The sequence below is a fragment of the Xiphias gladius genome, chromosome 8 (assembly GCF_016859285.1).
Source record: "Xiphias gladius isolate SHS-SW01 ecotype Sanya breed wild chromosome 8, ASM1685928v1, whole genome shotgun sequence".
Lineage (NCBI taxonomy): Eukaryota > Metazoa > Chordata > Actinopteri > Istiophoriformes > Xiphiidae > Xiphias > Xiphias gladius.
Genome location: NC_053407.1, coordinates 3,707,049 through 3,730,947, shown reverse-complemented (window position 1 = coordinate 3,730,947; position 23,899 = coordinate 3,707,049). Strand labels below are relative to the sequence as shown.

Sequence of the window (23,899 nt, the reverse complement as noted above, 5' to 3'; positions counted from 1 at the left end):
CTTTGTAATTGATCACTGGTTGCAGTGAAGCAAAGTTTTGTCACATATTGCAAGATGTGTTGCAAAAACTATGAAGTCTCTACATTTCTTAGAATTCCAAGAAGGTTCCAGCACCTGTGGTGCTTGGACCAATAATAAATACAGGGTGAGAAAAAAAAATAAAATTAGAGACCCAACACTTCTCTCAGGGGTATCAGATTACCCTTCATTTGGCAAAAATAAAGTTACAATGCCAACCATCCAGCATTCTAAAAGTGGGTTCATTACCTTTGTCTTGGATCTTGTCCTGGTTTCTTGGTGCTACAGGTGTGCGTGGAACCACCATGGCTGTCAGATAAACTTCCTGGTTACACAGTATGTTATTTGGCTTGAATACCCCTCCTCTGTTACCCCCTTTAGCACCAACTTTTCTTTTCCCTTCAGACCCCCGGCTTCTCAGTACATTTGCTTCTCTTGGCCTCTGATGTCCATTCCTTTCTTTCTCCTTCACCTTGGACTCTGCACACGGTCTTCCTCCTCTTCTATCTTCCTTCCCTGTTGTCACTTCATCCTTTCCTCTGATGTCCCCCAGGCTCCTCTCTTTCATTGCTGTTGCTCCTCTTCCTCCCCCTTTTCGTTGACTCCTCAGAGTGCTAGAGGACTGTATGTGCGTGACCCCAGACACCTGTTTTTCCCGCAGTCGAGATCGTGTATCTGTGGCGGTGGCAGCAGCCAGAGTGTTAGCTTTGCTGCTGGTTTCATTGTTCATGGGTGGTTTGGGGTCTTGGTGGTATGTGCTGTGCAAGACTTTGTCCTGCGCTTTTGGTTGGACATCCGGTGGTGTTAGATCTCCTTAACACACACACACACGCAAACAAACAAAAGTATCAGATTATGTATTAGGTAACTAGATGTATACAGAGGGATTTCCAAATAGCCTACAGTAAGCAGTTTATGCTGGATAAGAGTTTTAGGAACAGAAGAAAAACACTGTGTCTCTTGTACTGTTATGCATTTTCCTCCCCACACTTTTTCTCTTTAAATTGTTTGTTCTTTATCATGCATACAAAGGCAAATAGGTTTTAAATGGCTACTTGAGTAAGTTAGTATTGCACATCCATGAACTTACAAGAGAGAGATTACAAAAGGAATGGTCAAAATTGAAGCAGTGGAGGCAGTGACTTTTATTATCTAGTATAGTTAAAGCTTTCCTGTAATGCAAGTCGATATCATTTTATCGTAGTATAGTAGTTCCCTGACAAATGAACTCAGTTACATGTGGACAAGTTGTGGAATACCCTTTAAAAAACAAAAACTATAGCTGTCTAGAGACCCAAAATGCATCTCCTCTGCTCTCTATTAAATCCCCAAAACAGTGACAAAGTGAATTATGGGATGCAAAATCTTTTAATGACACCAATGTTTAAACTCATCCACAGCCTTGGATGATACTATTTGGTACAATGCTGAATTCATGTCATACGGTAATAAGCAGCAATAACAAACAAATTAGCAGTAGAACATAACATGGGGAAGTTTGTTCTGATTATTTGGAAACCATTAAGGTTACCTGATTAAATGTGTGTGCTGTCTTTGACTGAAGTCCAACATTTTGGAAAATGTGATTGTTTTGCTGTCAAACCCAGTCAGATTTTGCCAGTGGTTTCCAAACTGGGGGATGGCCCCTTTGGAGTTATGCAAAGCCATTGTAAGAGGAGAACACATGACCAGAGACTTCCATGTTCACTCTTTCACTACTCCCTATATAATACTTTGTAGTTTACTCTGTAGTGAGCAGTAAATTGAGATTTTGGACATCATTATCATCACTGACATGTGTAGGTGTACTCGTGGAATGGTGATTTCCACATCTATACAATGCAATGCATTGTATAGATGATGTACAGTACTTTTTGTAGCAAAAAGTGCTGTACATGTGATTCACACTACTTTTTCATTCCATTGTTGGAATTTTTGAGTGCATAATTAGAGTGCATAAATTTCTTACTGACTAAAATGACAGAGGGTAAATATAGTGCACTATAGCATAAATAGAGTGATTTTTGGATGCAGCTCAGACATTTTGATTTGTCAAACAACTCAAAGTAGTCTTTATTGTTTGTGAACAAACCCAACACAACGGTGGAGCTGCTTTGAGCTGTGGAATGGAGGAGCATGGCTAGTGAATGAGCCTCCCGCTGAAGAACATAAGATTAAAAAAAATAAACATGGAGGGCGAGCTGACACGCTCTAAGGCGCCTAGGCCAGGAACTGCTGTAACATTCACCATGAAACCACCAGAACCCTTCGTCTTCTCAAAGCCACAGGAGTCATAGAAGTGGATCGGGACATTTAAGCATTTCAGACTGGCAAATAATTCTAACAATTCCTGCGAAGCTAACCAAGTAGAGTACTAGAGTACTGCACAGGGCACAAGAATGATGATGTGCTACAATGGCTGTACTTAACGAGTGAGCAGCGCCAGCGATATAATGCAGTTAAAAAAGGATTCAATACATATTTTGTCCCAAAAATATATATAAAATTCGAACGGGCTAAGTTCAACAAAAGAGTACATAGGCTTACTGAAACAGTGGACTCATGCATCACAGTACTTTATACACTGGCGGAGAACTGTGTGTATAGAGATCTGCAAGACAAATTGTTGAGAGATAGATTAGTTGTGGACCTCACCCTCATGAAAGCTATCAAGATGGCTAGACAGTCAGTGGAAATAAAGCGACAACAGACTAATTTGAGAGGTGAAATGTGAAATGTGAAATCCTCTACCAAAGCAGATATGGATGCTGTGCACATTAAGAGAGGGAAACAACACAAACACAATGTCAAGGAAAAGACACCGGGACAACCACAAGCTAAGAAAATAGTGCAGAGCAGGGCGGAACACAAAGCATGCCCCAAATGTGGTTAATCACCCTGTCACCCAACATTTCAGTGCCCAGCTAAGAGTGCAGAATGCCACCGCTGTGGTAAACGAGGACATTATGGGAAAGTATGAATAAGGTTGCAAGGACGTGGATGGACTGTTTCAAGGAGACACGGCTTCCGGTGAGGAACCATGGTAAATGGTAAATGGACTGCACTTATATAACGCTTTTCTAGTATTATCGACCACTCAAAGTGCTTTACACTACATCCCACATTCATGCATTCACACACACATTCAAACAGCTCTTTTTTCTATATATACAGCACTTTCTACACACACACACACATACGCACACACCGATGATACATTGGGGGCAATTTGGGGTTCGATATCTTGCCAAAGGACACTTTGACATGTGGACTGGAGGAGCCAGGGATCAACCACTGACCTTCCTGTTGGTGGACGACCAGCTCTACCTCCTGAGCCACAGTTGCCCACCATGGACGGTGGACATCAACATAAGAGCGAGTAAAGTAACCTTTGAAATAGATACTGGAGACGATACCCATTCCTGAGCAGGTGTTTAAAAGAGTCATACACAGACACGGGAAGAAAGATAAAGCCCAGAAACTGCTCTATGGTCCTGGTGGACTGAAACTGACTGTCAGTTACAGTAACACTTTCATATGGACAGAGGACTACCACAGAGAAAATATTTGTAGTGAGGCATCTACAGGTGGTGCTATATAGCAGACCAGCTTCTGTGAGACTCAAGCTTGTAGCTAGTTGATACCATAGACCAACAGACAGTAAGGAAAACATATCCTAAACATTGTGATAGACTCTGGCGGGCTCAGAAGCCTTACATCATAAAGCTCAAACCTGACGCTAGGCCATTTTCTCTTAAAGTGCCATGGTGGGTCCCATTGCCGCTCAGGGGCAAAGAGAAGAAGAAGTTGAAGAGGATGGAAAATCCAGGGGTCATCTGCCGTGCAGAGGAACCAACGGACTGGTGTTGTGGCCTGGTAGGGAGGAGAGGTAAAGTTTCTTGAATAAATCATCTCAGCTGAGGCATGAGGCCAGATAAGGATGAAACAAGAGCTGTGCAGGACATGAAAGCCCCAATTAATATAAGTGAGCTCTGGAGCTTCCTAGTTATGGTGAATCAGTTAGAGAAGTTAACACCAAATCTGGCCGAAAAAGTCAAATCACTAAGAGGCTTTCTGCCCAAAAAGAAGCAGTGGTGCTTGGGTCATTAGGGTCCCCCTCAAAGTTGGGCATACACAAGCTGACAGTCACCTGATAGAAGGTACTAATGTCTACGTTGAGTCTGTGCTGGACAATCTCCCAACAAGTGACAGATACCTGACAGAGCTTCGCGGGCACTGTGTGCTGACAGTGTTCGTACACAAGTCATGAAAAACTGTGTCAAGATTTGGATAGACAGGAACCATTTAAGAGGACCAGTCAAACACTACTGGCATGAGAGAACAGTTCTAAGTTTGTATGATGGACTTCTCCCGCAAGGCACAAGCTTATTTATATCTGCTAATATGAGAAATGCTCATTTATCTAACTGCTTAGTCCAGGCCAGCACACTGTCTGACTAGCACATTCTTTGCAGTTTACCACCCCCTGGTGGCCCTCGTGTATTTTCTCAAGTACATCAAGTCCTTAAATGCAGAGAATGCATCAAAGAAAGGAAAGGGTAAATGCAAAAGAACCTCTGATGCCAACCAAACTCCCAGACAGGCCCTGGCAAAAACTAGGTGCAGATCTATTCACTCTAAGAGACAATGCCTATTTAATAGCGGTAGATTATTTCTCTAGATATGTAGAAATAGAGCAGCTCAGCCCAACAAGGTCCACAGACGTGATTGTTCCCTCATAAGTGACAATGGCCCACAATTCTCTGGACATGAAATGAAGCTGTTTGCAGTTGACTATGGCTTCAAGCATGTAACCAGCAGCCCTATATACCTTCAATGTAATTGCGAGTCAGAGTGCACCATTCAAAGTGTTAAAACGTTTCTTAAAAAAGCCAGAGACCCCCATCATTGCCTTACCGGCCTACAGAGCCACAACTCTGAGTAATGGCTACAGCCCTACCAGCTACTCATTGGGTGTCACCTTCGCACCACATTGCCTACCATTCCAGAGAGGTCGCAGCTGGCTCTCCCAGACCTGCAAACACTCCTGCATAAGGAGCATGTGAAAAGATGGATGGATGGAAAATGTTTCAATAGGAGGCACAGAGCAAGGGATCTTGCAAAGCCTGGAAGACCTGGAAACCATGTATGGATCTCTGATGCAAAAGCACAAGGCACACTGACATACATACAACACAGGTCTTACGCGGTCAGCAGACCACAGGGGAAACTGAGGAGGAATCAACTGTGTATATGGTTGATCGAGGGAGTAAAAATAGTCTATGGGTAAAGCTCGAATGAGAGACTGCAATGTTACGGAGGTGGTAATTCGATTTTGTTATTTAAAAAAACAAGTTAAAAAGAGTTGAGCAGAAGCCACCGCAAAGGTTCACTTTGAACTTAAAGTAAGGGGGATGTGGTATAATGCAATCGGTTTGGCATTTAACCTGTTGATGTTGTCATGTGGTGGGCTCAGCATTTTTCCAGGTTGCAGTCTCTGCCACTTGACTGAAGTGTAAGTGTGACTCACGCATGGAAAACATAACTGCTGATATTGTTTAAGTAAATGGTCTGAACAGTAAACTCAAATAGTATTTATTGTCTGTTAAAGAACCCAACACAACCAGAGCCAGCTGTGTTTTTGCATTTTTTTATTTATCTGACAGCAATGAAGAAACAAGAGTTCTCTGATACATGGTACAAGGTACAGGTTAGCAAAATTTATTTTGATAGCAAAAGTGACAAAAATAGCAAAAATGTAAAGTACAAGATAGAGAAAATTTTAATGCTCATGCTCAAAGATATTCATCCATATGGAGGCCTCCATTCCTGACTTTGAAGAAGTCTTGCTCTCAAGGTCACCGTAAATACTGGAGGAGGTCCTTGTTTCAGTGTAGAAAAACTGGCAGTTTGGGCAAAATTTATTTTTCACAACGTTAACTAATGAAACATGTTTGCAAAAAGAGACATGCAGTCCATGTGTTTTTGGTTATGTTATTTCAAAGAAATTTAGCTTGGCTCGTTTTGTTACCTGTTTCCTCATTATTGTTAGCGGTTGACAAAAATGCAATCAATTAATGGAAAAGAGGGACCTCCAAACGAGGCATGACAGGAAAGTATGGAAATCACTATATTAGATAATCAATATCATTTCATCCCTGTGTGTCCATTATATGTATGAACAAATCTTTTACCAGTACAAAGGTACTGCAACAGGCTGACAAGCACAAATCTCTGGACAGAAACGCACAAGATCTGTTCTAAGAGCTGAGGATACCCAGAGATATAACTCCAAAGGAAACAACTACAGAAATTCAAACCCTTTTGAAAAACCTTTGTTTTTGCAAAATCACTGAAAAAACATTTCCCAAATTTGAGACTGTGCTCAGAGTTCTTCTGACTATTGAAGTGACTGAGGCATCAGGGGAGTGAAGCTTTTCAAAGTTGAAACAAACAATAATTGTGTACATTTATGTTTCAGGACATACTTTTTGGGCTCGCTAGTCTAGCCAGTGAAAAGAATTCTGAATCCAAGATGCGTGATACAGATTTTACCACAGAGTTTGCTGCCAAGAAAGCAAGAAAATTGACTTTCACATATTTTGCTCAATTTAGCCTATTGTGAGTCCATCTCATTTATTTACACAACATGACAGGTTTTCTTATAGTACGGCAATACTAAATTGTGCCAACAAATTGGCAATACTAAATTGTGCCAACATGAATGTCAGAAAACAGAAAAATGTCAGAAAAGTTGTTTTTTGTTTGGCGTTCAGTGAAAGTGATGAAATGAGACATAAAAATCGCTGTTGTGTATGAATAATGCCAAAGTTTTAAAAAAGTTTCAAAAGTTGTCAATGATTCTGCTGGTTGAAAGTAGAGCCGTTTAAGTTCAAATCAATTGAATTCACTTTAACACAGTGAAGGTGGTCTAATTTGATCCCAATACAGTTTGTAACAGCATAGCTCCATCAAAAACATAGTGATATAGCCAAAACATAACAAATATATATATATCAAATACTGTACACACATAACAACAGTTACATATTGGCACATTTACATATAGATATATAGTTGTGAATAATGATGTTGGATTTGCTTTACACTGTTTAAGGTGAGTGCAATGCTGATGTGACACCTTACAGTATGCACTTTGTTACCAAGTTAAAAAAAAAACACATACACTCTTATAGCTGTTCACACATATTTACTGCTTTTGTTGTAATGTTTACTTCAATGTAAAGAAATGCAGTTCTATGAAATTATGCTGCGTAATTTAACTTGATTGCAAGCTACCTACTGCCACCATGATCCTGTTCAAAACCCACTGTTACAATTATTATTAGTCTTATTATTATTAACTAGTTTTATTTATTTATTTTTTTATTGTTCTTGTTCTCTTGTTGTTATTAGTCTTATTATTAGCCCCATTACTACTCTTATTAATAGTCTTATTATTAGTCTTACTATATTATTATTAGTCTTATTATTATTATACATCTTATGCATTGTGCTATGGTAATTTTCCTCCTGCTCTCACTCTCTTTCTCTATCTCTCTCTCTCTCACCCTCTCTCTCACCACCTCTCTTTCTTTCTCAACCCAGTCGTCCGAGTCAGAAGGCCACCTACCATGAGCCGGGTTCTGTTCAAGGTTTCTACCTGTTAAAAGGGAGTTTTGCCTAGCCACTGTCGCCAAGTGCTTGCTCATGGGGCAATGTTGGGTGAGTGTAAATAATATTATAAAGAGTACGGTCTAGACCTGCTCTATATGCAAAGTGCCCTGAGATAACATCTGTTATAATTTGGTGCTGTACAAATAAAAATTGTTTTGAGAAAAAAAACTCGACTTGACTTGAAATAGAATGGGTATGTGCATTGTACTATGGTTTCTGTAAATGCATGCCAGTGATAAAGGCCTCGAGGGCCAAATGTTTTGTTTAGTGATATGTTAAGGACCTTCCACATGTCCTTTGTCAGTTCAAAGTGTAACTGTCTCATAGTCTTTGAAAAAAATCAAAAGATAGACATGTGGAAAAGGAAGTTTGAACATTCACACAAATCATAAACATTTAGATTTCATTTTCTCTTTCTATCAATGACTGATATAAAATGTACTTGTTACATGACCTGTTTTTTTTCTCATCATAATCTTGAAAAGTTAACCCCATTTTACAAATTTAATTTGAATATAATATAGGCTCTCTATCACGACATTAAAGTTCATTTAAAACAAGGCAAGCAGACTTGTAATTATGGATTATTATTATATCATTGGTGGATGTGGACACTTGGTAATAGATCATTTTCAGTTAACTGTTACTTTTACAAATAACAACCATGTAGTCTCAAAAACTGTACTCAAGTTCTAAATGTCACATTCAAAACTTTTTTTCTGCAAGTAATGTCTAATACTAAATAAATAAATAAAAATGTATTTTACAGAAAGATTATTGAAGTAAATGAAGTATTATAGTGATATCCAGCAGCCACAGCTCAACCCCTGGATGCTTCTGCCTGAAATAATTGAGGAAGCTGATGCCCCCATGAACACACCAACACAAGTAGCCGTCACAAAGTCTCTGTGGCTGGGGGAACAAAGAGGATGATCTTCAGTGTTGGTGAAGGTCATGCAACTCCTGCTTCAGTTCTGTATCAAGTTTCACTCTTCTCAGGCATCCTATGTTGCTGTTTTCTCCATTACTTATTGTTGCAGTTGCTCTGGGTTTTGGGCCTGTTGACGGACAAAGGCAAAATGCCAGATATTTCGAAATCATATTTCACCATAATTGCTTAAATAATTTAAGATTACACATTTCATGTAGACAAGGAGTAATTGGTCATAAGTAAATATCATAGTTTACCACGTAGAACATAATATTCTAAAATATCTTTCAATATCTTTGATATTGCTAGTTATGTTACTGGTTATCAAGTGTCAAATCACAGTAAAACATTTAAGCATGGACTATTTTTTCAGATAGCTAGACTAATTTTTACTCATTAATAAATGTAACTTGAAAGTAAGGTCCCGGAGATTATGATTACCTACAATGATGATAAAATAGGCATCACCATTGGTCAATTATAACTGAATTACGTTATTGAATTACTCTGAAATTGACAAATTGAATTACTCTGAAAAGGTTATTACTTTGACATAAAAAAGATAAAGGCTGTGGCTAACTGGTTTCTGGTTTACCTGGCTCTCAGCGATGGAGTGGCTGTCAGTGAAGTTGAGGGGATGTGTTCCATGGGCCAGTACCCCCCCGACTCTGCTGTGCAGATGCTGGTTGCAAAATACATCTCAAAAGAAAACTGGCGGCTCCCGTATTTGCGATATTTTCGCTTCACTTTTGCATATTTGCAGGAAATGGTGACATGTCATCCATCTTTATATACAGTTTATGATTTAAACTACTACTCCGTTTTTTAAAAACTTTTCATGTTGTTTTGTTTTTTTTTCTGATCCATTTAGTGTCCATACCTGTGATGTGTGGGGAAGAAGAGTGGGAGTTCTTCCAGCTGTCCTTCTTGCCTAAAGAGTTGTTGTTGATAGAGTCCTGGAAGGAGTTAATAAAACAGAGTAGCAGTGTGAGAGCAAAAACCAACACAACTGGATTATCACACATGCTCAAGCGCACACACACACACACACACACACACACACACATAAACACACACACACACACGTGTGCATAAGTCTTGTTCATAGTTTTGCCTGAGGTGGTAGACTGCTAAACCATAAAATGTTGTCTTCTTACTGAAGTGTAGCTCTGAGGATTATAGATAGCAAAATCGATACACATAGAGGAGAAAGAATCTGCTTTTAATAGATTCTCGTCGAAGCAACATTGTCTCACGTTTCACCTGAGTCAAGACTTTTCTATTGAGTCAAATAGTGGCCATAAAGATCTGAATCTTTTAAGAAACTGTAATACCTAATTTTGAAATATAATCGTTCCTGAAAACTTCATGTTGAAACCTTTTTAAATACACTGTCCCACTTGTGGGATGCTTTGGCCTTGGTAGCACTACTATAGGTGTGTTCTGGTCTGTACTGAATTTAGTCTTCACACAACCTTGAACAATTATACATTGTTTTAAAGCTCAAAGACTCATGCTTCATGATCCATGATTGTGCAAGGCATTTTAGGATCCCCATATCACTGCAACAACTGTAGAAACACAAAAGTGTTTCAGACTTGGGCTACGGCTCCAAAGTGTTTTCCACACAGAAGGTACTACAGGCCTTATATTCCCTTTTTTCCAAGCCAAGTAAAAACATTCTGATGACGTCTCCCTCCAGTTTGACTTCTGACATTTAAAGAAACAGACATTTCAATGTGCAAACAAAAATTTGATGGCGCCAGTTTTATTATTAAAGGTCCCATATTGTAGAAAGGGAGATTTCCATGTCTTTTTTGATTATAAAGCAGGTTTAAGTGCTATATAAATACTGTGAAAGTATCAAAACACTCAATCCATGGAGAAATACACAAAGCCCTTATTTAGAAACTGTGATTTAAAATGAGCCGTCAGGACTTCTGTAAAGTTGTGATGTCACAACTGTAACTAATGCCCCCAGCACGGGCTACCCAGACCCTTCGTCCAACCTTTTTTTTTGTTGTTGTTGTTTTAACTTTATGAACAACAAACACCAAGTGGTCACTCCGTCGCTGAGCTAGTAAGTTACAAGACAGAAAAATGTTGAGGACAAACTGCATTATCGCTGGATTTCGGCGAGCCAATATATAACCTTGCACAGCCTTCCCAAGGATAGTTATATTATAGACCAGTGCCTGAAGTTAATTTTTTCTGAAATACCAGAGCATTTTAGTCCAAATTTGACCATCTGTTTAGCTCATTTCAGCGCTGACTGCTTCCTCAATCAGGCACAATACAATGCAGTTTTCTGAAAGAAGCTACTAATCAAGGATAATGCAGTCCCCATATTGTCGGGCCCCTCTCCAAATATATTACTAGTTTATTAAGTAAACTAGTAATATAGTTAATTTTTCATTTTGGAGGTTACATATTCGGAAGTTATAACATTTGCTAACATTGCAATTATGCAATGCTAATGCAAATGTGTTGCTGCTAGTTTTGGTAACATCCAAGACAGAACAACTACACACCGGAGCAAGTGATTGCAGCTAGGAGTGTACTGTAAAGTTTGCACAGTGCCACAACTTTAATAATAATGCCCAATCAAAATATTTTTCACGGGTCAAAAATTACCATTACACATTAACCGTGTAATGTTAACACATAATAATGTGTGTCATTATCTTTCTTGTGTAACTCAGCTCAAACAAAACTGTAGCCAAAATATGAATTTGTTTTATGTGCTCATTGTAAATACATATCTAAGAACTACTTTGCTAGATGTGTTATTTCTGCTGCCTCTGCCTCCAACATTTTTTCAACATTTATTCATTACTTTTTAAATCAGGTTCCAAATCACTCTACAAGATATTCCACAGTGTCATCCTATGTTTTGCCTGACTACCACTGTTTACATGTTGCATTATGATTCAACTATATTTAACAGATGTCTTTGTTTTCAGGTTGTACTTGTAGGTCATGGACTTCAATAAAAATGCTGACGACCCACAATCATCCTCTTCTTCAAGAAAGCCCATCTACAAGATCAAATTCCAAAAAGTTGAGCGATGGTCTAAATGCAACATCAGGGAACCCTATGCATGAAAACATATGACAACCCTCTCTCTACTTGTCCAGATGGGCCAAGGACCAGCTGACAAAGGTTCTTTCTATTTAACTGTATATAACACTGAAATAACACTGAAATATTTTTACTGGAACCAGGTATACTTAACACTAGGAATAATGGCCTGTATGCTTGTCACAGAGGAACGAAGATGAACCGGCACAGAGGGAAGGGAGCACAGAGTCAAAGTATACTAGGAGAGGGGAGACAATGAGACACAGGTGCAACACATTAGGGCAGGGTAGACAATCACAGCAGCGGGAAAATCATTAGGGCATGAAGAGGGATCTGAAAAAAGGGAAAGTCAGTGACACCAAAATAAAAAAGGAAATACTAAAATATTTTTACTGTATAATTTCTGTAATGTTTTTTTAAAAGTCTTTGCACACCTGAATACAGGTGTGTTGAAGAAAAGTGCAAATTAAAAACAATGAAAAGAACTCCCGCACAATGTAATCGCATACTGCTGAAATATGTAATAGATTACAACGTTTCAGGCTGTTCGACTTTCATCAGGTATCGTCATCACACCTAATGAAGGTCGTAAGCAAGACAGTAAGCGAGACAGTGTGCGGGAGTTCTTTTCTTTGGTTGCACTACATAATTTCTGTAAAAAACGAATTAGTATCGACCAAAAATGTCTCAAATTTTTATTTCATTTGATGATGTGCACTTAACATTATTACAAATCAATGTTGGTATTTATTCTGTATAGTGATTTAAGCATACTTCACTGTCACTCTATAATTACAATTACACATACTTTGTCATATTAATTCATGCATAATTAACTATTCTAAACTTAACCTCAGAGGCCCATATTTAGCCCAGTAAATCTTGTGTGCATTTTGTAGAGAATACAAATCCAAGCATACAGGTTCAAGGCCAGAATGGTTAATCATGCAGTTTGGAATGGATTGTAGCTGGTTCATTCTTCTTAGAACCTAATGAAAATGAGACTTTGTAAACTGTGTTACCAGAATATAATGATTTTTGCAAGGGTAAACATTATTTGATAGTTAGACTAGTTAGTTAGTCTACCTAGGGTGTCTCCTTGCAGCATTCATTCTTGCATTCAATGGGCATCCTTGCACAGTTACAATAGGTACACGTTTTTGCGGAACATGTAACATTAATAAATTACAGCATGTAATCTCAACTTTAATGATAAATTACAACTACATCATAAAAGCGCTAGTTAGCTAGCTACAAGGTTATAAACTTATTGCAATCAGTGTTATGGTTGCTATCTATCATAAAGGAAGTGAAATTGCATCAAATTAAGGTTACAGTAATTAAGGCTATTGTTACATGAATTGAGTTTTTACACCTCTAATTTTTACAAAATAAAAAGTCTGAGTTCATTAACAGCTGTGTGCTGAATTACAGTAACATTAATATTACTCTGTTACGTAACTCTCTTACAATAACATGCTAAAAAAAACGTACAAAAATATAAATTACCATTCTGAAACCTCCCATTTTAAGCATGTTTTACAATGTGGTTGGTTGTCTCCTGCCGTCTCCGATTCAGGGTCTGACTCCGACTAAAATATGTAAAGTCGTACAATATTTCCTCAGCGGTGGCCATTGCCATTTTCATTTACAGGTGAGTTTTACCAAGCTACAGTAGGCTACAATGTGTTACCTGTGGTTGCACAAGCCATGGCTCACTCAGAAAACAGTCAGCCAATCAGAAGAGAGGCTCTTTAATATTAATTAAATTAGACAGGGTGTTTTGTGTCTGCTTCTGTAGAACTCCATTGAGAAGCATGAGAGACGGGATGTAAAACTATATTGAGTTGGTTTTTGGTACTTAAAACAACGAATATATCTTCTTATGTGTAACAACTGGTGAACTACAAGGCAGAAGACTCAAAAGCATGACTAAGGAGAGGCAAAAGCAGCAGTTTCATCAAGCACAAGCTTGATGAAGTTATACCATTGCCAAACCCCTTACGCATATGGATTTACAAATATGGGTAAAGACTCAACTTTACTTAAATGTTCTCTGTTGCGATACAGTGCACCCACCAGGTGAAAGCCTATTGTGCTTGTTAAAATGTCTGTTGAAAAGGAAGCACTGAGTTATTTACTACTGCGCTGCACTAGTGGAGTGAAAGTTGCGTCCTGTACAGGACTGAAATGCCACTCAGGATAAGTCTTGACAGCTCAGACGTCATCGTTGTATTAATGTAAACTCTCATGTAAAGAGTTTCAACAATGCACGCCACATTTAAAAAAAAAAAAACTGCAGACAAAGCTATTCTGTACTTCGGAAATAAAATACTTCATGCGTAGTGCAAAGGCTACATCAGATAAATGTCCAGTCAGAGCGTAGTATGTAAATTACATGCTCAACTCAACACAGACACAGAGCTACAGATTTATTAGAGGCTTAAGACTGCACACTACTTCGTATCTGTTTGTTCGAACACAGCATTAGGGAGGAGTTCATGGGTGGGTCTACATGTGATACATGAGACACAGGAGACTGTGGTCAGGATTGGTTTTCTTTTGATGATGATGGAGATATTTTCCTAATGTTAAGTAGTTTTAGTTACATTTCAGTTACATTTAAAAGCATATAAAAAACAGGTGAATGGGAGACATCAGGTTGTGCAGAAAATCCAATAACATGTGTGAAACATGTGTGAAAATCCAACTGTGTCTGTAATTGTGTATGTGTCTAATGAGTTATTCATACCCGTAGAGGTTATTTTGTGTGAGTTTTAGTTTTGGTCAACCCCTAAATTATCTAATTATTTTTGCATAATTTGTATATGATCTATTGCTATGTGTCATGATGTGTTCATCAGCAGAAATCTAGCTGGGAAAATCAGGTTTGTCCAATCCACTAGAAACAGTTTTCTCATTTAGATGATGTTTAAGAACTTAAGTTATGACTCTAACTATGGATCTATGTTACCATGACCGTCACCACAGACTTTAGCTTGAATGATGCCCTCCTCCTACCCGTCCTCAAGACCTTTTCTCAACAAAGTCATGTGACTGACCTTAGGAGGCTTAGCTCACTGCCTATGAGAGCATCCAGGTGAACATGCCTCCACATCTTGCATGAAATGCCTCCTCCACATTCTGGGTGACAAGAGATGGTGAGACCTTGGATGACTAATACTATCAGAGTTGTGAGGAACAGAGGACTCACCCTCCCGTCCATGACCAGCAGCTGTAAGGACCAATTGTGCTGTCACTGCCACATTGACTCTATAAAAATGGATAAAAAAAATACATGGAGCACTCCATGATGCTGCTGCTGCTGCATAAATCTCAGACAGAAGTACTCACCTTAGAGTAGCCCAGGAAGTTTACATACTTCTAGTAGAGTGTGGTACAAGGCTACCTGGGACAGCAATGTTTTACCTATAGTATGCGTGAGAAATCATACTGTTTAGGCCCTTTTTTTTTTTCTCACCATAACATACAAACAGCTGAGTGTGAGAGTCTAAGGGACTGAGTGCATATCAATTAGGCCCACAGCGCACCTACTGGGCACAAAGCCTTTAGTTGTCATGTTTTGCACATTCCATCTTGGTTTTTTTTTCTGTCAGTCTCCATATTTTGCTCTGACTCCCATGTTGGTTTAGACCTGGCCACAACCTTTGTCCTGCCTGAGTTTACTCCTGTCTTTTTGCCTGTTTTCCTGAGTCATGTTTTTGACCATTTTGCCTGTTTTCTAACCACAGTTTTTTCCTGCTCCTTTTCTACTGTTGCCTGCCTGGTTTGTTACCGGCCTCTAATATTCCAGTAAACACTTCTGAACTGACTCTGTTGTGTTCGTGGCCCCTGAGGAGATTTGCTGCCCATTTCTCCACCCCTGGAACATACACTGCTCTGAGAAATTCCAAATGGAGAAAGACACACAGTAAGAGCTTCCTGGTCACCTGGAGACAGTTAGGGGATCTGGTGCCCCACTGGTGATTTACAGTTAGGGTCATAAGTATTTGGACAGTTACAAAAAATTTTTGTTATTTTGCCTATGTATTCCACCACAATGGATTTGAAACAAAGCCATCAACTATGACTGAAGTGTAGACTTTCAGCTTTAACTCTAGGGGTTTAACAAATATATTGCAGTAACATCTTAGGAATTACAGCCATTTATATACATAGTCCCTCATTTTCAGAGGCTCAAAAGTAATTGGACAAACCAACATAATTATAAATATGAGCATTTTTTTTTTTTCTTGCATGAAAATCCTTTTCAGTCAATGACTGGCTGTAGTGTGGAACACATGGATATTAACGAATGAGCTGAGTTTCCTTTAGATGCTTTGCCAGGCCTTTACCGTAGCCACCTTCAGTTGCTGCTTGTTTATGGGTCTCTCTGCCCTCAGTTTTTTCTTCAGTAAGGGAAAAACATGCTCAATTGGGTTCAGGTCAGCTGACTGACTTGACCATTGAAGAATCTTCCATTTCTTTGCCTTGAGAAGCTCTTGGGTTCCTTTCGCATTATGTTTTGGGTCATTATCCATCTTTACCACAAAGCATCGTCCTATCACTTTTAGAGCATTTGGCTGAATGTGAGCAAATATTATAGTCCTATACACTTCAGAATCCATCCGGCTACTTCTATCAGGAGTTAAATCATCAATAATCACCAGTGACCCAGTTCCATTGGCAGCCAAATAACACTGCTTCCACCATTTTTGACAGATGATCTGGTATGCTTTGGGTCATGAGTCGTTCCTTTCCTTCTCCATACTCTTCTCTTCCCATCATTCTGGTACAAGTTAATCTTGGTTTAATCTGTCCAAAGAATATTCTTCCAGAACTGGTTGGGCTTTTTTAGATTTTTTCTGGCAGAGTCTAATCTGGCCCAGCCTGTTATCAGTGGTTTGGATCTTGTGGTAAACCCTTTGTATTTACTTTCATGAGGTGTCTCTTGATTGGAGACTTTGACAATGATACGCCTACCTCCTAAAGAGTGTTCTTGACCTGGCTAGATGTTGTGAAGGGGTTTTTCCACACCAAGGAAAGAATTCTGCAATCATCCACTTTAGTTGTCTTCCGGGCCTTTTGGTGTTGCTGAGCTTGCCAGTGCATTGGTTCTTTTTTCCTAAAGTTTTTGCTATCTGTCAAAGAGGTTTGTTTTGTTTTTTCAGACTAATGAGGGCCTCCTTCATTTGCACTGACATGTCTTTGGACCACATATTGCCACTGAAACTGGATTCTGTAACCGTTTGCCACAGTAAGCCAGATTCACTTGTCTGATACAGACTTTTCCCAGCTGTCCAGGCTTAGCTGCGAAACAGCTTTGTGATATTCAAATGAAATCCTGAACGCTTGGAGGGATGCTTCCTCTGGTGTGCTTCCTTAGGGTAAGAGCATGGCAGATAACCTTGTTGTTGTGGATGTTTTACACCATTACCAGAGGCTGTGAATTCTGCACCCTGGTGCCTGTCATACACCCAAGATCATGAAGTCTGGTGAGGAGGTTGAGAGCCTCTGGGCCCATACGTGGACCCAACTGCTCTGCTAAATGTCTCACATAATGCAGTGAGACTTCTCTGCCTTATCCAATATGCTCTGGCAGTCTGGATGATACACTGCCAGACTGCAGACATGTTGGTGACGTCCTTTCTGATGTATTCTAGCAGGGAGGTTTGTGCCAGCCAAATCTGCCTTGCTAAATTCCTTCACTGGATAGCCTGGGTTGTCAGTCACCCACTCTGGGCCTAAAGACATCAGGGCCACCATTTCCCTGCCAGCCCAGTCTCAGGTCCAAACTGAGCTCTTGTCAATTTTTGACAGCCTGCATTAAATTCTGGTGCGCTGGCAGATTCGCTCCATGCCTTCCTAAGCATTTGCAAATAATCTGTGGCTGCTGGAACTAAAACTGATGGCTGGGACTAGGATATGTCAGCCCAAATCCCCTCAACAGGAACTGGCCCCTCTGCTGGCACACTCAGTCCAAGAATCTTTGCTGTAATCTAAATTTTTGACATTATTTCATTGGCTGAGATCTCACTACCTGCAAAGCTATCCTGGTCTGACTATACCTTACACAGTGAGGACTTGCATCTCTTCCTCCACAGTCTCCACCAGTCTATCACTGCCAAAAGGGAGTTATGTACATGTAATGAAAGGACATCTGATTGATTAGTAGGAGGACAGACTTGGCTCACCTGGCTATGAGACACTGCCAGAGACAGGACACTGAGCCTCAATCCTCCTGATTCTATCTGAAAGACTTTAAATAGCTGCTAGTATCTGTAGCTGAGTCTCATTTTATTGTTCTCTTGGTCTCCTGTCATAATAGCTGGACTATGCAGCTTCTTAGGAGCGGGTTTCCCTGAGCCCTGTCCCTGATCCTGATCAGGGGTATACTCACGTCTGCATTTCCTACAATGCCCTCTAGAAACACGTCTGTCTTCACTCAGCTGAGAAGGCGGAGGACGAGCTAATATGCTTCGTGCAGACTGCTCAACTAGATCTAAGGATACGTTCCTCCAAAAGGTAGCTCAGTAGCAGCTCCACATGGATTTTCAATGTCATCCATAAAATGTGCCACCCCCAGACAGTGGGGGCATTTCTGATGGCCATTGTAGGTGTCCATGGCAGAAGGGCAGAAGCAACACACCTGAGAAACCATATTCCCACCAGCTATGAATAGCTGAGAAGTGGAATGAGACTAGCTGTACCCAGCTGGCCACAGTCTGCCAATCAATATTGGTTGTGGTTTATCAAATTAAAATATATATATCATAAATCTGAATAAAGCTGGCCCACTGCACACAGGGGATAAAGGCATCAAAAATAACACCTCACAATGATGCTGTTTTCGGTATAATAATATCTAACAACTTAACAGTTTAGTAAATTCAATATCTGGGTACCTAAAAGATAACTCACCTGCACAAGGCTGATAAAATAAACAAAAAACCAAATTCAGTGCTGAGGAAAATGGGAAACAAACCCCTAAATTACTGGGGCCTAGCAACTTAAAGACGAAAAACTCCCTTTCACTGTGCGGCAATGCACAAGGGGTGGTTGAAACAAAATCCCCAATCACAGCGAACATTTAGCTGCTGGATAGGCACAGCAAATCAGATTCAGATTTACCTAACCTAGGTGAAAAAATTGAATAGATGAAATAACAGCACTTACCAAGGCTGTAGAAAATCGAAGATACCTGCGTAAGCAGATGCAGGTAAGCAGCCTAAAAAGGGGATAATGGGTTAGCAACAATGTGACCACTCTCACTAATAAATGCAGCTAACTGACCAAAATATATAGAGAGGAAAAACAAGTACAATACTCATCGACACAAAGCACCTTCACCTAAGTGACGGATTGATAAATGGAGTCCCAAGCACTTTCTCGGATGAGGCAAGTAATGCAAAGAGTAGGAGGCCAGTTTATAGCCTTACGTTGACAAAAGGCCTCAAGGCTATGTAGAAGGAAAGCATCATGCAAGTAAAGACTGTGGTGATGGTCTGAATTAGGTCAGAATAGATGTCAGATTACTACAGACAGCGTACAGCAACCATGTTACTTAAAGGACAAGTCTGATGATATTCAGCATTTTTCTGTCAACAAATCCCATGAAAAGACCAAAAACAACAAAGAATTGATCCTACTAACAAGTTTTGTCTCTAAAGTCCAAGTCTGATGTAACTTAATCCTCCATGCCAAAGAACTCCATTGGAACAGAAACTGTTAAAAACACATCAATGAACCACATTGGATGGACACTGTAGTTTATTTTGAGTGAATCTCACATACACCATCCTGCTGCTGAAAATCCTCACTACAGCACAAAATGCATAGATATTTTGTGCTCTAATGAGGATTATTTTCAGTCATGCATTTATAGAAATGCATAGTCGCGAACAATTACACTTTGTACTCCTATTTGAATAATGTTTGCTAAAAACTATAGTGCCCAACTGTTTAAGGTCATTATTTAGTCTTTTTTTAAAAATGACATTTTTTAAATTTGTTTTCAAAGAGTTATGCTTCAGTAAGAACAAATGGGCTCGGTGCTGAGTGCCACCATCGGGGTAGGGAAGTCATAAAGTATTGAGACACACAACATTGTTGATTGTTGTCTTTTTACTGGATTTGTTGACATTAAGAAAAATGGAGAATAACATCAGCCTTATTGTTTAAGTAAGTATGAGCACACTACATAGTGGTGGCAGATCAGAAAAAGCTCATATGAATTGATTTTGGAAAGGTCTTATAGGTTGTTTTGGTAGAGACTGAAAATCAACCTACTTTGTCATTTAGGTATGGCAATTTGTTGTTGTTATCTGCAGATTTTAGAGACACTTTCGTTCAATTTGGCAAAAGGGGTCATTCAATTAACACAGTTTGTCAGATAATGCAAACAGTACAAATTCAGTTTATATGTGAATGTGAAAAAGTACAAATCTTGACCTTTCAAGAACAGTCACTTCACAGCAACCGCAGTCAGTCAAGAAGATTAAGTGAGTACAGTAAAACCTGCATTTATTGATTATACATTTCAAAGGACATACAGTATTATCGAAATGCAAGAACTGAAAGAGCAAACAAAAAAAAAAACCCAAATGATATAATGATAAGGATCTGGCTAAGACAGTGGTTTTTCAGGGCCACAGGGATCAATATTGATCAATATCAATATAAATGGTTATAAAGCACTATGTTTTCTTAATATATAATTGGACAATATGTTTATTAGTTTTTTAAAAATGCATTTTCAAATTAATTTTGAGATTGCATTATGTATGTAAATATTACTTAGTTTTTTGTTTTTTTTTACAAACCCCTTTGTAATGGAGCTATTCATTAGTTGATTAATTTATTCTGTTGGAATTTTTTTCAATAATCCTAAAATGGCAGTTTAAATATCAAATAATGAAAGACCTAATAAATTCTTTATTTAAAAATAAAATTCCTGCTTTTATGGTCCAATTACATATAATTTATATTATGATTTATAACCATGTCCCTGACTACTGTTATCCTCCATACAGTAGGAGGGATGAAACTCACACAAATAGAATCATAAAAACTGTTTATGCAAGTTGTATTATAATAAGATTGATAAATCTGCTTTTAAATTGTAACTTGTTTGATAAAGAAGCAACTGATTTGATAAAAAGATGATTTAAATAAACTGCTGCAGAACTGCTGTTTAATTAAAAAGAATTGATTACATAAACTTATTCATCATTCTTCCTTCTGTCTGCAATTATCAGTAGAGTTTATCTTTAACATACAGTACAACCTGTCCAGTCTCTCAATTATAAACAATGTTGTTTTTTAATTTTGCCTCATTAAAACATTGCTTTTGCTAATGTTCTTGTTTGACTTTGTCTTGATTTACATTCATTTTATCACCTTGTGCTTTTGAACAGTGGCCCCTAAGGTCAAAGCACACACAAGAGAGAAAGCACAAACATCAATGGAAAAGAACTGCAAATCCAGAAATGCTACAAATGTGAAAAAACATACGAGAGTGAAAGCAAAAACATTAAGGGAAATGCACTTCCAATCCAAAAATAAAAAAATAAATAAAAAAAACCCATACAAATAAATAAGACATAAATAAAATTGACTAGAGAAAATGCATGCAAAAAGAATTTGTACACCTAAAATGCTCCTGGACTCAAAGGGGGAGAGATAGGCTTGATTTGTATAAACAGCAAAGTAACCTTTTGTATGTAACCTATCCTAAACATTTATTAAGTTTTGATATTTTTTTAGGGCAAGAAAATTTCAAATATGTTGTCAGTTTATCCAAATAAGGCCTGTTTGTAAATTTACTCCAATGTTTTTGGAAATGTGGGGGCCTACCAGGCAGGTAGGAGCCAAGACGACTGTGTTTTTTTTTTGTATGTGTGTTTTATGCTGACGTTATTGTATCATGGTATTACAAGAATAAAAGGGATACTAAACGCAAAATGGTATTTTACTCTATTGGCAATCTTTATCTTGAGAAAGAAAAAAATGATTAAAAAACAGAAGTGTTTATTGGCTCAAAATAGGAGTGAAAAGAGGTTTAGGCCTGGCCTAAATGTTTTTTGGGAGGAGTAGGCCTCCCCTAATAAAGGTCAATTAGTAAATGTAATGTGACTCATTCTCAGAATTAGCAGTAATAGCCATGCTGTTGTTTTGAGCTGTGAGTGAACTGTATTTGCTGAGCAACCTAGATTTGCTGTTTTCCATGTTTACTGTTGTTTTATTTCAAAGTTTTTTCACCTCTGAAATAAAGGTGCCACATCATTTGTGGTCTGAAATACCACAAGTATAGTAGCCAAACTGGGAATTACGTTGAATGTAAAAGAATTTACATCTTCGAAGAAACCAGAGGCTTACATAACCTTTTACATCTTAACCCACCTGAAGAAAGTTACTGAAAATGACTCCTGAACACACCACTCTGAGGTCAAATCTAGATTTCACAATTTGAAAAACTTTGAGTTTAAACACAGTTCAGAAATAACACCAACTGTTCTACACTATTAGAATGTATACAGAAACTGCAAAATATTATTGTCAAACACGAAAACACAACAAGTTGTATAATATACTGTCTGCAGTAGTGCAAATATAATCAGTATTTCAGATACACATAAAATAAAAGCATGAGGCCATTACTTCTTTTACGATAACAAACCCCTGAACCAAACTGCTTTTACAAATGTCTTGCTGGAAATTAAAACTATAGTGTATAGTGCCTATATGTAAAAAATGAGCTGCCAGAAGGAGGAGATCATATACATTGCATCTCCTTTGGGAGAGATAACCATGGGAGATAACGGATCTGAAGTTCTTAGAATAAAAATGCCATATGTTTACACCTCATGCACCTCATCCTTGTCAGTGAAGCCTTAAGCCAATTAGGGCAAAGTTCTGTCGTCACAAAGGTGGTGCAGCTAGAGGAGAGCAACTGCAGCGCCTGACTCAGAAAACAGCAGCTGCTTTAATCCCACATTAACATGCATTAAATCCAGCATGCATCACGTTGAGTCAGCACTGCGCAGCGCCGCATTAAGTTGAATGAGCCTATTACCTGTACGTAACCTGTGGGTATGACATAGTTCATCGGGTGTTGTAGGAAGTAGATCTCCTTTGTGTGTGTGCTAAATCCAAAACGTGTGTGGTAAAACAAAAATGTGTGTGTGTTTATCAAGGTAATGATGGTATTGCAAAATCCATGTCATGGCAGAATGTGATACCGGTGATGGTGACGATACCCCTCACTCCTACCCTGTGTACTGCATTTATGTACATGAATATGCATATGTATGTGTATGTGTAGATTTATGTATAGGTATGTGTCAAATGTAAATTCTGTGCATTGTATGTGTAATCTTATTTGTAAATATAAAGATTTGTTAATAAAAGAAAAAATATACAGAAAGAGACGGATGAAATTGTTAAAGCCTTAGAGATTTTCCTGTATCTTGAGCTGTTCATTATTTTCTGTTGTGTTAAAAGTTAATGTCTACAGTGGGTTCCAAAAGTCCCACTGTAGCTTGACTTGTCAGGAAATGGACATTTTTTTTTTTTAGCCATGGTAGTTGCGTGGCTCAAGGGATGGCATTGTTGGCAGACATTCTTACAGACATTCATGGTCCCCAGAGGATGAATCCTAATGACTTTGGTGATGTCCTGATTTTTCCTCTAATGCCACCACCAAGTTGTAATTTATGGTTCAGAGTAAAATACGTTGACAACTAATGGATAGATTGCCATTAAACTGTCAGAGATATTTAAGGTCCCTAGTGAATAAACTCACTTTGGTGATCCTCTAACTTTTCCTCCAGCACCACCTGCAAATCAAAATGTTCACACATTCAGAAAAATCTCTCTCAGTCACGGATTGGCTCAAACTTTTGTACAAACATGTACATGTGCATCCTACAAACTTTTCCTCTACTGCCACCATGAGGTTGAGGACTTATACAATTGGCATGAAATTTGGTGTGACATTAATGTTTGCCACAGGATGAATACTGTCAATTTTGGTGATCCTCTAGAGGAGCAAAAGCCACACTTTACATTTAAATTTAAGTTTGCGTTTGTTGAATGGCACCACCTTAAATATATATATAAAGAAATTAATTAATCAAATTAACCAAATTAATTAAATTAGTCAAATTAATCAAATTAATCAGTCTTATAAT

The 23,899-nt window shown here is 38.5% G+C and overlaps 1 protein-coding gene across 5 annotated transcripts in view; it reads right to left on the bottom strand.

The window, feature by feature from the left end:
• Window positions 1–23,899, bottom strand: part of LOC120793474 (C-Jun-amino-terminal kinase-interacting protein 1-like) — a 64,707-nt gene that overhangs the window by 19,435 nt on the left and 21,373 nt on the right. For 2 of the 5 annotated variants that reach the window (XM_040133589.1, XM_040133590.1), the window contains exons 2-4: window positions 11,863–11,946; window positions 9,507–9,582; window positions 268–831 (exon numbers count right to left, since the gene is read on the bottom strand). In XM_040133589.1, coding sequence (XP_039989523.1) covers window positions 268–831; window positions 9,507–9,582; window positions 11,863–11,946 — 724 coding nt within the window. Of the gene's footprint in view, window positions 1–267; window positions 832–9,506; window positions 9,583–11,857; window positions 11,952–23,899 lie in introns of those variants that run through there. The other 3 variants (XM_040133592.1, XM_040133591.1, XM_040133593.1) reach the window with 3 other exon arrangements.